Source organism: Anomaloglossus baeobatrachus, chromosome 1, assembly GCF_048569485.1.
Source record: "Anomaloglossus baeobatrachus isolate aAnoBae1 chromosome 1, aAnoBae1.hap1, whole genome shotgun sequence".
NCBI classification, from domain to species: Eukaryota; Metazoa; Chordata; class Amphibia; order Anura; family Aromobatidae; genus Anomaloglossus; species Anomaloglossus baeobatrachus.
Window position 1 is genome coordinate 838,636,940 of NC_134353.1, and position 14,857 is coordinate 838,651,796.

The window sequence follows — 14,857 nt, forward strand, 5'->3', positions numbered from 1 at the left end:
AATTTGCCAAATCCGTCAGTGAAGGGGACGTCTGTCTCCAAACAACCAAGTCCCGATTGAAGGCAACAGTCCGACCGTTACAGAAAGACTCCGCCACCGCCAGGGCACCAGTTTCTCAGGGCCAGCGCCTGCGGGCAAAGTAGGGCTCCTCCGGCCCATATCCAAGCCGGGGAGCGGGTTACCGGTGGGAACCCATCGCTACCAATACAGAAACATTAGGTGCAGGAAAAGGGACATCACCGTCACCTACTGGGGAAAGCAAGTGCAGCCGTCCGTGGGAACCGTCTTTCCAGCCATGTGTTTTACCGAAAACTGTGTCAACGTCTCAGGCTGAGTGAGTACCACAGTGCCGCAAGGCACAGCGCTGCCCCACCGCGTCCCTGCGCCCACCAAGCCCTGCATCACCCACCTTCATCACTGGGCCCCGGGATCACCAACCCCTACCCACGGAGGGGCAACACAACAACTAGCTGCTCCATACCACCACTCCCGGGATCCCCATACAGAGCAGCGGTGGTGTCAACAAATCACCACAACCGTTGGTGGCGTCACGGACAATAACCAATCCCCACACCCAAAATCCCCTTTCACTCACGGGCGAGAAGCGCCGCTAGAGTCCCCGGGATCCGGCCCATCGCTCGAGCCACCGAGCAGCAGCAGGCCGCAGCAGCCGCGGCAGCTGGACCCGAGCAGCAGTAGGGAGAGCGCGGCGTCCCCTCCTCCGCCCGCGACACATCCTACCATGCTATTCAATGCAGCATCACCAGCGGTGACTTGCATACCTGTGTTCGCTGTTACCACTGATCTGAATTCCCGTCACTTCCAGTCATGTGCACTATACCTCTCTGAAGCCGAGACGCCCGGCTTGATACTGCACATGATCGGAAGTCCGGCGATTCAGATCAGCGGGCACAGCGAACACAGATACGCCTGTCACCGCTTGTGATGCTGCATTGAATGGCATGTTAGGACCCCCTGTGGACGTGCTAACATGCTAAGACGACAGACTAGTTGAGGGAAGCAATGCTCTTATGACTAGTCCCCTCGCTCATTAGCATTCGGTAAAAGATCTTTAGAAATACTTTTTCTAAAGATCTCTTTATCTATGCTACTAGATACAGGGACAGTTAGGCAGGAATTAGAGAGATGCACCCAGAACTGCTTGTGGTTCTGGGTGCATATTGCACCTGACAGGTTCCCTTTAAGCTAGACATTGCATAGCCTTCAATAGTGGTCAGCCAAACACTCATTTGGCCAGCAGCTATCCCTTGCATGCACATTAATACTAGTATTTAGCATAAATGTGTACTTACCCTGAACACAGTACACATCATATTTTTCTTGTGGTTGAGGGAAGTATGTTTGGTTGGGAAACCGATATTTAGTCCTCACCCCGAGTAGTCCACCTCCACATTGTGGTCTTGCCAATGACACCGGGTAGCGTACACTGCCATCTGCAAGCCAACCATAATCACACTGGTCGAAGCCTTTTCGCCATGCAGCATATATGTCCCCTACAGTTGCTATGACGGATTTCTTCTCCTCGCAAGCTTTTTTAGCTTCTTCAAATGTCACCTTTTTAGGTAAGTGGAACAGGTCACCTGATAAAAAATGAAAAAGTTCATTAGCAATTATTGGCCATCCTCACATACATCATACTCAATTCATTACAACCTTATATAAACCAAGGTTCGAGATTACAATAGAGGCTTCACATAGTACAGGCTGGTTTCCAGAATAATCTAAATAACCAAAAGTTATTTTCTTCATTTACTTTCCCTTACAATGCCTCGTTAATGTTTGAATAAACCATGGCTTAAAGCAACCAAATCCCCAGCACACACGCTAACAATGAGGTATTTTACTTGTAAAGGATTTTCTCCAGGAACTAATGGTATCTGTGGGAGGTTCACTCATGTGTGAACACCAGGTTACACCTTCCTCTCGTGAAATGAAAATCCAGACAGATAGAAAAAAAAAATGTGATAAGTAGTGAATCGCCTCCACTGTCTTACCAGTCTTAATTTATTAGGTTTTATATGCGCCAGGGATGGCAGCCAACACCTCATCCCTAACAACACGCAATGGGATTGTTCTCAAGATACATGTGATTTACCCACAGCTATCTGGCATTTTTAGCATATCCAGACATATAAAGGATATACTTTTTTCAACATGGGGACCTATCGGTTATGGATGGCTGATGGATGGCATCTATTATAGCCATCCAATTAGAAATGTAGAATGGCAGAGTCTATCAGTGGTGGATGTCTGATGGATGTCTAAGGGGTACTTTACACGTTGTGACATCGCTACCGATATATCGTCGGGGTCACGATTGTTGTGACACACATCCAGCGCCGGTAGCGACATCGCAATGTGTAAATCCTAGGAGCAACGATGAACAAGCGCAAAACAGTCAAAAATCGCTGATCTGTGTCACGTCGTTCATTTTCATAATGTCGCTCCAGCTGCAGATACGATGTTGTTTGTCATTCCTGCAGCACCACACATCACTGTGTTTGAAGCCACAGGAACGACAAACATCTCCTTACCTGTGTCCACCGTCAATGCAGAAGGAAGGAAGTGGGCGAGATGTTATGTCCCGCTCATCTCCGACCCTCCGCTTCTATTGGCCGGCCGCTTAGTGACGTTGCGGTGACGCCGAACGCACCTCCCCCTTGAAGGAGGGATTGTTCGGGGGTCACCGCAACATTGCCGACAAGGTATGTGCGTGTGAAGCTGCCGCAGCGCAGCGATAATGTTCGCTACGGCAGCGATCACCAGATATCGCATGTGCGACGGGGGCGGGTACTATTGCGCTCAACATCGCTAGCCGATGATAGTGATGTCGCAATGTGTAAAGTACCCCTAACAGATGGCATCCACAAAGGCATCCATCACATGCATACTTTTAACGATCTTGAAACAAACATCTTAGGATAGATCAGGTTTAGGCTGTGTGCAAATGTGGCTTTTTTGGAGTTTTTTTATGCGCCTATCCTTACTTTTTTTAATCAATAAAAGCAAGGAAAAAGCATCTCAGCAAAGTCTATGAGAATGGTGACTTTCTGTGCACACGCTGCTTCTTTTTTCCTTGCAGATTTTGTTTTTGAAAAAAAGGAGTATGTCAATTGTTTCTGTGTTTATTTCCTGTGTTTCTATAATCGCCTGCAATGCTTTATCACTACAAGGGATTATAGCACAGCACTTTCCCTCACACACCATGCATACAGCATGGTGTGCGAAGCTCTCCATAGCTCAGTAACCCGGAGTCATCATGGTGATGATGCAGGGTTACTATGGCAGTGATTGTGTCCCTGTGATCACATTCCAGGCACCCGATCGCCAGGGAGAGGTAAGCGATTCTTCTCCTTGCCTCCTGAAAGCTGCAATCGCACTGATCTCATCATTCAGGAGGGTTAAACTCCTGTGAGCAGACACCGGTCCGAGTAGAGAGAGACGAGTCCCAGTTGTAAAATGAGCCGGGACTCGCACAGCGCTTGAACCCCCGCGATCGCCATGACTTAAAAAAGCACAAAGAAGTGTGGAAAAACACATATGAAAAAACACGCAAATGCAATAATTGCGTTTTTCCTGCCAAAACATGCTTTTTATGTGCACATAAAAAAGCAATGAAGGCACATAATGTTAGAGACAAATTAATCTGTACCCAAGCCGTCATGAAACAGACTATAGCTGACACTTAGGTCCATGGTGTCGGAGTGTTACGTAAACTGACCGCTCTGTGCGCACTCATTTCACCATACTACTGTCCAGGTATTGTTATTATACGCCACACATGAAATGCGGTGAATGTTTTTACTACGATGTCATGTTGTAACCAATGACTGCTTCAGATTTTACAACATTTCTGACATTTACTTAAAAGACGTTTGATACTAAAAAGGTCAAGAAGTTAAGAGAAGTCTTTGATATTGGTGAATTATGGCTTCCTGCCTATCAGTGAAAGGAAAATGGAAAAAGTTAGTACATAATGTTTTTATAGCTGGATCTATGAGGAACGCCACAAAATCAGGATGCTACAATAATGCTAGAAACACATATACACTAGCGGCTTATGTTGTAACTCTGTCATTGCAGAGCAGAACATGGAAACCATGACTGGGTTTATGGTAGAGACAATAATGCAGTGTGTGTTAGCCTTGGCAGCCCTTCTCATCCAGGTTGAAGTCAGCACTCGAAGAATTGACGGGATTTTCCTGTTCTGTGTATATGCACTTTAGGATTGAAAGAAAAACACCTGACTATGTACGGTTCCTATTTTATGGCCATTAAATACCACAGACTAGACTTATGAGGCAGACTTGCTGGTCCAGACAAAGGCTGATTCAGAATCATCTTACTGGAAAGTGCTAGACGCTGTCTTATTAGCCTGTTCTTCAAAAGTCTGTCAAAGCGTAAGCTCTGAGAGCTAGATTCTGCTTTCATGTCTCCTTATTAATATTATCCCACCTGTTTAGTTTCCCACTTTATTTATCCCCAAGCATACATGCATGTGTTTAATGATGCCAGGAGAATATTAAATGGACGGCTTGCGAAATCTTACAATCCTTGCAGTTTATAGCTCTAGTGCAACTTTTCTTTTCCTTTATTTAAGCTTGTGAACAGTATTTGTGACACAAGATCTGTGAAACGAACGAGGCTTTTGCCAGGAATCAATGCTAGTAGATGGCGTTCACTGATGCGTACATTATGACCCTGAATATTGCTGTGTGTCACTTGATTTTAAAATACATCTTTTCCAAAATAAAATATATTGGTTAGGAAAAATAAGGCTACATTCACACATTGCATTTCTTTGCTGTAATTTTTTCTTTCATGCAGATTAAGGCTATGTGTACACATTGCGTTTTTTGCCACATTTTTTCTTGCAGATTTTCACAAATCTGCAAGGATATCCTTTTACCAGCAAAGTCTTTGAGAATCCTGAAGTGTTGTGACTTAAGGAAAATGTTGCCCGGAGTCAGCGCATGCGCAGATAAGATTTCGGCTTGTCATTGAGCCGATAACTAAGGCGGGCTTTGCACACTACGACATCGCAGGTGCGATGTCGGTGGCGTCAAATTGAAAATGACGTACTTCCAGCATCGCATGCGACATCGTAGTGTGTAAAGGCTCGATGATACGATTAACGAGCGCAAAAGCGTCGTAATCGTATCATCGGTGCAGCGTCGGCGTAATCCATAATTATGCTGACGTGACGGTCCGATGTTGTTCCTCGCTCCTGCGGCAGCACACATCGCTGTGTGTGAAGTCGCAGGAGCGAGGAACATCTCCTACCGGCGTCACCGCGGCTTCCGTAGGATATGCGGAAGGAAGGAGGTGGGCGGGATGTTTACATCCCGCTCATCTCCACCCCTCCGCTCCTATTGGCCGCCTGCCGTGTGACGTCGCAGTGACGCCGCACGACCCGCCCCCTTAATAAGGAGGCAGGTCGCCGGCCAGAGCGACGGTCGCAGGACAGGTGAGTCCATGTGAAGCTGCCGTAGCGATAAAGTTCGCTACGGCAGCTATCACAAGGATATCCCTGCTGCGACGGGGACGGGGACTATCGCGTGCGACATCGCAGCATTGGCTTGCGATGTCGCAACGTGCAAAGCCCGCCTTAATCTGTGCATGTGCCGATTCCGGGCACAATTTTTTTGAAGCCCATACCGCTGACATCTTCAGAATGGCCCTTGCCTTGCTGCCCGCAGCGAGCACCAACACAGAGCAAAACCCGCAGCCACAGGATAGAGTAGCACCAGCAACTGCAGCACAGAACAGTGCCCACAGCCCCAGAGCAGAGCAGTACCCACAGCCCCAGGACAGAGTAGCACCCGCAGCCCCAGGACGGACAGAGCAGCGCTTGCAGCCTTGGCAAAGAGCAGTGCCCGCAGCCGCAGGACAGAGCAGCACCTGTAGCCCCAGGACAGAGCAGTGCCTACAGACCCAAGACAGAGCAGCGCTCGCAACCCCAGGACAGAGCAGTGCCCGAAGCCCCAGTACAGAGCAGCACACGCAACCCCAGAACAGAGCAGCACCACCAGCCCCAGGACAGAGCAGCGTCCACAGCCCCAGCACAGAGCAGCGCCCACAACCCTAGGATAGAGCAGCACCCACAGCTCCAGCACAGAGCAGCACCCACAGCCCCAGCACAGAGCAGCGCCCACAGCTCCAGGACAGAGCAGCGTCAGCAGCCCCAGCATAAAGCAGCGCCCACAACCCCAGGACAGAGCAGCACCCACAGCTCCAGCACAGAGCAGCACCCACAGCCCCAGCACAGAGCAGCGCCCACAGCACCAGGACAGAGCAGCACCCACAGCCTCAGCACAGCCCCACCGCTCACAGTGTGCATTTGGGCCCCCCTCTGCACCGCTTGCAGCATCGCCGTACTCCAGCACCGCTCCTGCCTCCTGTGACCCCCTGCTCTTCCACTGCTGCTGCCCACCCTCCCCAGTAAGACACCACCAGATTATAAAATGGACCCCATATATTTTTTTTACCTTTTGTTCTCTAAACTTGGGGTGCGTCTTATAATCAGATGCGTCTTATAAAATGAAAAATACAGTACTTATTTTTTTAACTTAATTGGAAACTGCTGATTGTTTTTAATCTGCAGAATGTCAATTCTTTCAGCTATTTTGTGCATTTTTGCAGCATTTTTGTACCCATAAAAGCAATGAGAAAGTGAAAAACACAGCAAGAAACACAAGTGTTTTTTGCAGCATTTTCCAGGCATTTTTGAGAGAATAAAACTAATTTTATTAAACATGTACTGTAGACAAAGCACATGTAATGCATCTTCGGATGGCCCTGTGTGTGTGTCTGAAATAAAAGTCAGCTAAGAGCTGGATTAGATTTTTTTTTAATTTATTAGAATGTATCATGCACTGAATCTGTTGCCCCTCCACAGGCACTTTTCCCCCCTTTTTCTAAATTGACATAAGAAGTATGATAAATTTTGACAATAGTGCTTGAGGTACATTCACACACACATGCTCTTTGAAAAAGGTTTCCTATGGACTTTCATGGCAAAATTTACTTTTTTATGCATTTTCTATTAAGATCAATAGAAAGTTTATTCAACAAGTATTTGAAGTGTTTTTAATGTAGATTTTGGAGTAAAACTCTGTGCGAACCTACCCTTAAAAAGGTTGCCCCACAAACAAAGAACATTTTAATCAATAGATCTTGGAATTATATTAAGTTCAACAAAGGGATGTGATAAAAAAATTTTCATGTGCTGAGATAATCTTATATATGTGTCCATGCTACACATTGGTTTTTGCCGTGTCAGGTCATGCAGAGTTACCTCAACTCAAGGTCAGCACACACCACAGCTCTTGGCCGGGCTAGGAAGCATAAAGGCCCCATCACACATAACGAGATCGCTAACGAGATCGTTACTGAGTCACAGTTTCTGTGACGCAGCAGTGATCTCGCCAGCGATCTCGTTATGTGTGACACCTACCAGCGATCAGGCCCCTGCTGTGAGATTGCTAGTCGTTGCTGAATGGTCCGGAACATTTTCTTCAAAGGCGATGTCCTGCTGGGCAGGATGCATCACTATGTTTGACACTGTGTGACAGGGTCCCAATGACAGCAGAGATCGTTATACAAGTCGCTACTGCGACCTGTATCGTTACTGAGTCGTTGGTAAGGTCTGACTGTGTGACATCTCACCAGCGACCTCCCAGCGGCTTACTAGCGATCCTTATCAGGTAGTATCGTTGTCGGGATCGCTGGTAAGCCGTTGTGTGTGACTGGGCCTTAAGTCCCTTATGATAAGTGAATATACAGACAAAACAGCAGGGGCCTAGAGCTGGCTGCTTTCTGAGGCAACATATTTCCCTGCCTGAGGTAATACATTTCTGTTCCTGAGGTAATACATGAGTGAATGTTTCTGCCAGGTCACCAGTTCTTTGAACTCATCATAAATCAAGTCAGTGCTGTAAGAACTCCAGTGGCCGTTGAGCTTATATGTCATTGACCTGAATTATGATGAGCTCAGAGGACTGGTAATGAGGAGAAACATTCACTCCTGTGATAAAACAGACAGGTAAATGTGTTAAACCAGAAAACGGAAGCTGTGAGCCCTTGCTGTTTTGTCTGTATACTCAATTATTATCAGTGAAATACTTTTCCCCTTCCCTGGCCAGGAGCCATGGTATGTGTAAATGTAATAGTATAACAAGCAACACTCACCTCCATCCCCCCACAACTGTAGAGATGAAGCACCAGCAGTCCCCCTGATATTTATTTATCAGTCAAACTGAGGCTTCAGTGGTTACATGCTATATTAGTAGCGTGACTAGCGTCATTACTCCCATCACTGATCTGTCATGTGAGTAGAATAGCACATGACCACTAAGGTAGTTGACTGACTGCAGCGTTCATGTTTATAGCTGCAAATGCAATATAAACTCATGATGCGTTCTGTAAACTTCTCAAGGTCCTTTATTTTTTTATTTGGGATTTTAGCTGTACAACCTCATTTGACCTCAAGCTACCACCGAAGAATCTAATTTTAGACAATGTGCACTAACTGCCAGTATTAATTGTCAAGATTAATTCCATGATGCCGGTAAATGTTATGGAAAATGATGCGTTAACTTCAAATTGTGGAGTTTAAACAAAATTCAATATACCAGATTTAAATATAAAGGTGTTCATACAAGGACTGATTTTTAAAGCTGAGTTAAGACATTCATAGTTCTAACCCATTAGACTGATCTGAGAAATTGTTAACCTTCTACGACTTATGCCAGGAGGTGTAAGTTTGATGCTGAAATATGGTGCAGACATTTTAGCACCAAATTTGCACCTACTGGAAGAAAACTACACCGGAACGGAGTCAATACCATTTTTGTGATTTTTGTGATTTTTTTGGCAGAGATGCAGATTTGGTGCTGAAATTGTTACACCATATTCCTGCACCAAATCTACACCTCCTGGCAAAAAATCATATTACTATTACAATAAAACCACATGGTGTTTTGATGCATTTTTTGCCAGGAGGAGCAGATTAGGTGCAGGAAAATGGTGCAGAAATTTCAGCACCAAATCTGCATCTTTAGGTAAAAAAAAACGAGGTTTTCTGTCAGGAGATGCAGGTCTGTGAACTCAGTGACCTGATGTGAGGTCACTCAATTCAATGAGGTCACCTGAGGTCAGGTTACCTACAGTCACAGACGGAGGACCGTGGGAACCTCCAGCTTTGACCACAAATAACCTGAATGATGATACCGCTCATCACTAAGGCTCAGTCTCTGCCTGAAGCCCACAGCGGGCAGTCATGTTCTTTGTAATGTAGCAAAGATGGAATCGTCGTCAGTCCTCGTGTGGATTACTTTGGACCTGGGTGTCTTCGGGGTTAATAAAGATGGTGGGTTTTTTTGTATTTTATTTCAAGTTAAGAATTTTTTTTGATGTTTGTGTTTATTTGTTTTCACTTATAGATCAGTAATGGAGGGTCTCATAAATGCCTCCAATTACTATATTTAGGTCTTAGTGGCAGTTGTGAGCTGTTATTAACCCCTTATTACTCTGATTGCCAACGCAACAGGGCAATCAGGATGAGTCGGGTAAAGTGCTGGGATTGTCACATCTAACGGATGTGACAATCCTGGGCAGGTGCAGGCTAATATTTTTAGGCTGGCAGGCCCAATAAGCATGAGTCTCCCCAGACTGAGATTACCAGTCTCCAGCTGTTGGTTTTATCATGGCTGGGTATCAAAATCGGGTAGGACCACACGCTGTTTTATAAAAAAAATTTAATTAATTGTTTTTTTTTAAAAAAGCCACATGTGATCCCTCTTAGTTTGATACACAGCCAAGAAAAGCACACAGCTGGGGGCTGCAGCCTATAGTCGTATGCTTTATCTGTGCTGGGAAAACTAAAGTCCAGCATGACATCCAAAATATAAAACTTGATCTTCTTTATTAATACATGTTAAAAAGATTAAAAACCTGGATGAGGGACGAGTTTCGGAATATGCTTTCTTATTCACAGTCTGTGAATAAGGAAGGACTGAATAAGGAAGCATATTCCGAAACGTGTCGTTCGTCCAGGTTTTTAATTTTTTTAACATGTATTAATAAAGAAGATCAAGTTTTATATTTTGGATGTCGTGCTGGACTTTAGCTTTTCCTAGTCTCATGGCCAAGTTTTTCTTCTGTGCACCATCTGTCCGGACTTCCATCTAACTGGTGAGCTGGAATTGAGAGTTCACTCTCCTTTGTTTTGTGGTTTTATCTGTGCTGGGTATCACAATATGAGGGGACCCTACACCAAGTTTTTTATTTATTTACTTATTTTTACACCAATATAGACTCACACAGTGTCTCTGATGGAAAGGAGTCAGACACACTGCCACTCAGGGTGAGGGCACTGTCTGACTTCAACCAATCAGAGATGCCGGGACTGCTGGTGGGCAGGGAAAGCAGTGAATATGTATGAAGGATAATGATCGGCCCCCAAAAGTAGCATTACAGCCAAGCGGGAGAATTGGGAAGTATAGCATGCCTGCTGTCCCTTTCTTTTCTTCTATAGCTTTCATTTGTTTCTTTTTTTATTACCCGAGATACAGAATCTGGATCGGTGGGCAGGGGGTCGGTGCTTGGGTTCTTTTGAAACAGCACGGATCTAGACTTTTACAGTTCGGGTCCGCCCATCACTAATAGCGACACAATCAAAACCATTTTTTTTTTTCAAACGTCTGATCTTTTTTCACCACTACAATAATTAAAAATTAGACATGTTGAGTATCACCATAATCATACTGCTGAGGAGAATCATATTGACAAGACATTTTTACCACACAATGTATGCTGCAACAATTTCCCAAAAAAAGTCAGAATTTTTATTTTGTTCATAATTTCTGCCCAGTTGGAATTTGTTCCTGTTTTCCACTACATTATGTGGTAAAATGGGTGTCATTCAAAAGTACAACTCGTCCTTCAAAAAACAATCCCTCATGTGTCTATGTGGACATAAAGATGAAAAAAAAGTTAAGGCTCTGGGAAGAAGCTGAGAAAAAAACGAAAATGCAAAGGCTGCATCGTGAAGGGCTTAAATTAAACCAACAGATATTTTGTCAGGGTCATACCAATTCTCATATTAATCATCTATTATGTTCATCCTAAAATAAAAGTTTTTTATTCTCCACAATGGAGTCTCTTTCCGAAATCACTCACATGCTTTCTACCTGTTACAAACATGGTGATTGGCAGATATATTTTAAGCACTTCAGATGAGTTATCTGGCATATTTTTAAATCCAATTATTTGGCCAATTACAATCACCAGTTTAGATTAATACTGGTGTGAATGGAAATATGAACGTCCTCTTAAGGTGCTAGTTCACCTTAGATAACTTTTGGATGTAACTCTTTCTGCCGACAGCTATTCCTCCTCATCACTCCATGCTCTGGCAGATTAAGCATGAATATGTTTTCAAAGGGGAGAACAAATAACTTTTCGTTACAAGCATTTTTCTTTACCAAGGCAGTGCTTAAATTGTTTCAAAATGTCATTATAAATGTCAACAGCCCTCATTGACAAAGCAGTATTTAACGCCTAAACCTTAAAGGGGTCGACTACTACTTTTACATTGATGGTCTATCTGTAGGTTAGGTCATCAGTGTCTGATCAGTTGGGGTCCGACACCTCGCACGCCTGACGATTAGCTGGTCTCGGTGCTGGCAGCAGCAACGGGTGGCCGGAAATGCTCAGTTAAAGAGCTGCCCTGTCAACTGATAGCGGCCTCAGTGAGGTACTGCACATCGGTCTCCTATACAAATCAATAGGAGGCAGATGTGCAGTACCTGACTACGACCGCTATCAGAAGATGATGCAGTTCCGGAACTGAACATTTTCAGCCACCACCAGAACTGAGAACAGCTGATCAGCGGGGTTGTCGGGTGTTGGACCCCATCTCATCAGAGACATTGATAACCTATGCTAAGGATAGGCCCTCAATGTAAAAGTTGTGGATATCCTCTTTAATAGTGTCCGCTACCACCACCATCTACTTCAAATAAAACTTAACTGACCACATGCTGTATCAGGTTGGGCCAAATGTTCAATCTCAGTTAATGTAAATGTAATAGCTTGAAAAATATTTCACGATCGTCATATCACTGTAGAATTAAAATAAAGAAGTCAAATTTATAATCTCACCATTTAGTTCATCCACAAAACAGTACACATCGTATTTCTCCTCAGCTGGCCGCCTTCCGTAGGTTCGTATTCCCTCTTTCCCTTTTTTGTCACCATAACAGCCAGCTCTTGGATTACGGATTGGATACCTTAATGAAAACAGCAACAGGAAAATATTACTTGTATTTCGTAGTTGCTGGCTGTCATCGGTACGACATTCATTTTTATTATTTTACTTTTATGATATAAAACTGTAAGTCTTATAATAAAGATCAGCCAATACCTTCAGCATTCAGGTGATGATGCGGCTATCAATAGCCAATATTAGCAAACACTTAAGAAAAAATGTAGACAGTTAATGTGCTAAAAGAACAATTAACTATTTAACATAAGGCAGAGGGTGTTGTTATTCTTGATTCTTTTGGATGCTGGTCTTTGAGCTGGAAGGCCCTGTGCCTGAGTTGCTGGTGTGGCTGCAGTTTTGTTGCCGACTGCAGCAATCTGTTGTGGTGTTTTCCCCTGTCTGTCTTCCTTTACCAGTGCAGCGGTGAGGCTGGCGGCCGTCATCTGCCCACTCTCTAGTCAGGGACTATTGTAGGGTCTTTTCAGAGCTTCAGGTTCTGGCTCAGCGACAGTTGTAGAACCTGTTTAGGGACTGGCTAGGAGTGCAGGGTACAGTGTCAGGTAAGTGAGGAGATGCCCATCTTCCCTCTCACTAGTGCTAGGGCCCACCATTGTTAAAGTGTTCCCAGATTACACCTTATTTGTCGTGGTGTTACCCCTGTTTTATTGTTTTTTTGGCCTCACGCCGGACTTCCCCATGTCAGAGTGTGATAGTAACTTGGTTTAGCAAATTAACATTCTAATACCCTTCAATACAGATAATTGCCTCTATCATGACTTCGGTTAATTAGCAAGTGCAGAAAGCAGCTACAAATATCCCCTCTATGGCACATGGCATTATTTCAGTTAGCACCATGTAGTCTTTCATTTCCTTTGAGGTGACACTGAATGGAGAATCCTAGTTGCTTGGTTTCTCCAGCATAAACAGATAATTTCAAGGACTCTCAGCAGTAGAATAACCTGTGGCCAGTTTTTTTGTGGGGACCCAAAATGGGATTCCAAAAAATATTATAATCTCTTTAAGTATTTCATATTGGCTGTAGAATTCAGGATTAGAAATGAACGAATCCGAGGTTCGGTGTTCGGTGTTTGTATCAAACACAGACTTTACAAAAACAACAGAGTTCTAGTTCAGAAATCGGGTGCTTTAGGTATACAAACCACTGACATGAGCATTGCTGTGCTCGGGTACGCTTGGTGCTCAGCCCAGTGCGAGCAGCTTGCAGTGTTTGATCGGCTCGCACAGGGATAACAACAGCAACATGATCGGAACAGAATGTACCTCCCCCAAAAAAATGGAAAAACTCCGCCCATCATCCCTGGAAGTGATCTGTTTATGGCTGGCTGCATGTGGGTGAAGACCCAAATTCCACAATAAGTGACTTCCATTGGGGTTCAGGTCAAGTCCCAAACCGAACCTTTTCAAAAGTCTGGCTGCACCCGCCAAACCGAACTGTCACAGGTCCGCTCATCTCTATTCAGGATCACAAATACCTAGGAACCAGTGCCCTGTGCTGAAATCAGATTCCTACATCTCATCTGTTCCAAACAACAAGTTGCAGGTTGTTACATTACCAACAAAAGTTTGTTTTATCATTTTGGTCCTCACAATCTAATTGACCGGGCATAAAATACATAATAAACAATAGGAAAAAATAAAAAAAAATTATAACAATTAAAACTTAGAGTTTACCTAACAGATTGGTCAGAGAGCCAGCCAGCATCACACTGCTCGAATCCATCCTCATACGCTGCTCTCATTTGAGCAGGTGTTGCAATTTGGGCACCATTTTCAATACAAGCCTTTTGGGCATCCTCAAAATTTAAAATGTATTTGTCTACTGATGCTCGATAGTGAAACACGACTCCTGCAAAATAAAAAGATGAAAACATTGTAATATCAACTAGAGCTTGTTGTGTTTCTGGATTTTAAGATTTAAAAATCTTAGAATCTTCCAAATTCATCATTGACTGGAAATGTTAGCAATCCTTGATGGACCATTATAGTAGCATAGTTTCTCTTCCGTAACTACAGCATTGGCAAAATATAGTAACACCAATGTTGAAAAATTAGAGATAACCAAAGCATGATGAATGAAATAAGTATTGAACGTGTCACTAATTTTCTAACTAAATATATTTCTAAAAGTGCAATTGACATGAATTTCTCACCACATATTGGTAACAATCCATGCAATCCATGCAGGCAAATAAATCAAACCGTAGATGTCCATAAGTTAAGTTATTTGTAGTAATGAGAAATGACATTGGGAAGAGTATGTAATACAAAAATATATTTAACCCCTTGATGACATGTGAAGTATATTTAAGTCATAAGTTGTGCCCCTTGCTTTGATGTAGGCTCACATGCCAAGCCCACATCTTTCGCTGAAAATAACTTATCTGATGAGCCGAAATGTACCTCTAACAGCCGCAAGTGGATCGCAGATCTGCTCACAGCTATTAACCAGTAAAATCTGGCTGTCAATCTCTGACATCGGGACTTAACACGCTCCGGCAGGAAGCACGTCATTCCTCGCTTCTATGGTCAGACCCATGACATCATCGC

The 14,857-nt window shown here is 44.0% G+C and overlaps 1 protein-coding gene across 2 annotated transcripts in view; it reads right to left on the reverse strand.

Annotated features, from left to right (window-relative positions):
• VCAN (versican) overlaps positions 1–14,857 on the reverse strand; it is a 145,633-nt gene that overhangs the window by 72,897 nt on the left and 57,879 nt on the right. For both annotated transcript variants that reach the window (XM_075325137.1, XM_075325136.1), the window contains exons 4-6: positions 13,982–14,156; positions 12,187–12,314; positions 1,314–1,601 (exon numbers count right to left, since the gene is read on the reverse strand). In XM_075325137.1, coding sequence (XP_075181252.1) covers positions 1,314–1,601; positions 12,187–12,314; positions 13,982–14,156 — 591 coding nt within the window. The remainder of the gene's footprint in view (positions 1–1,313; positions 1,602–12,186; positions 12,315–13,981; positions 14,157–14,857) is intronic.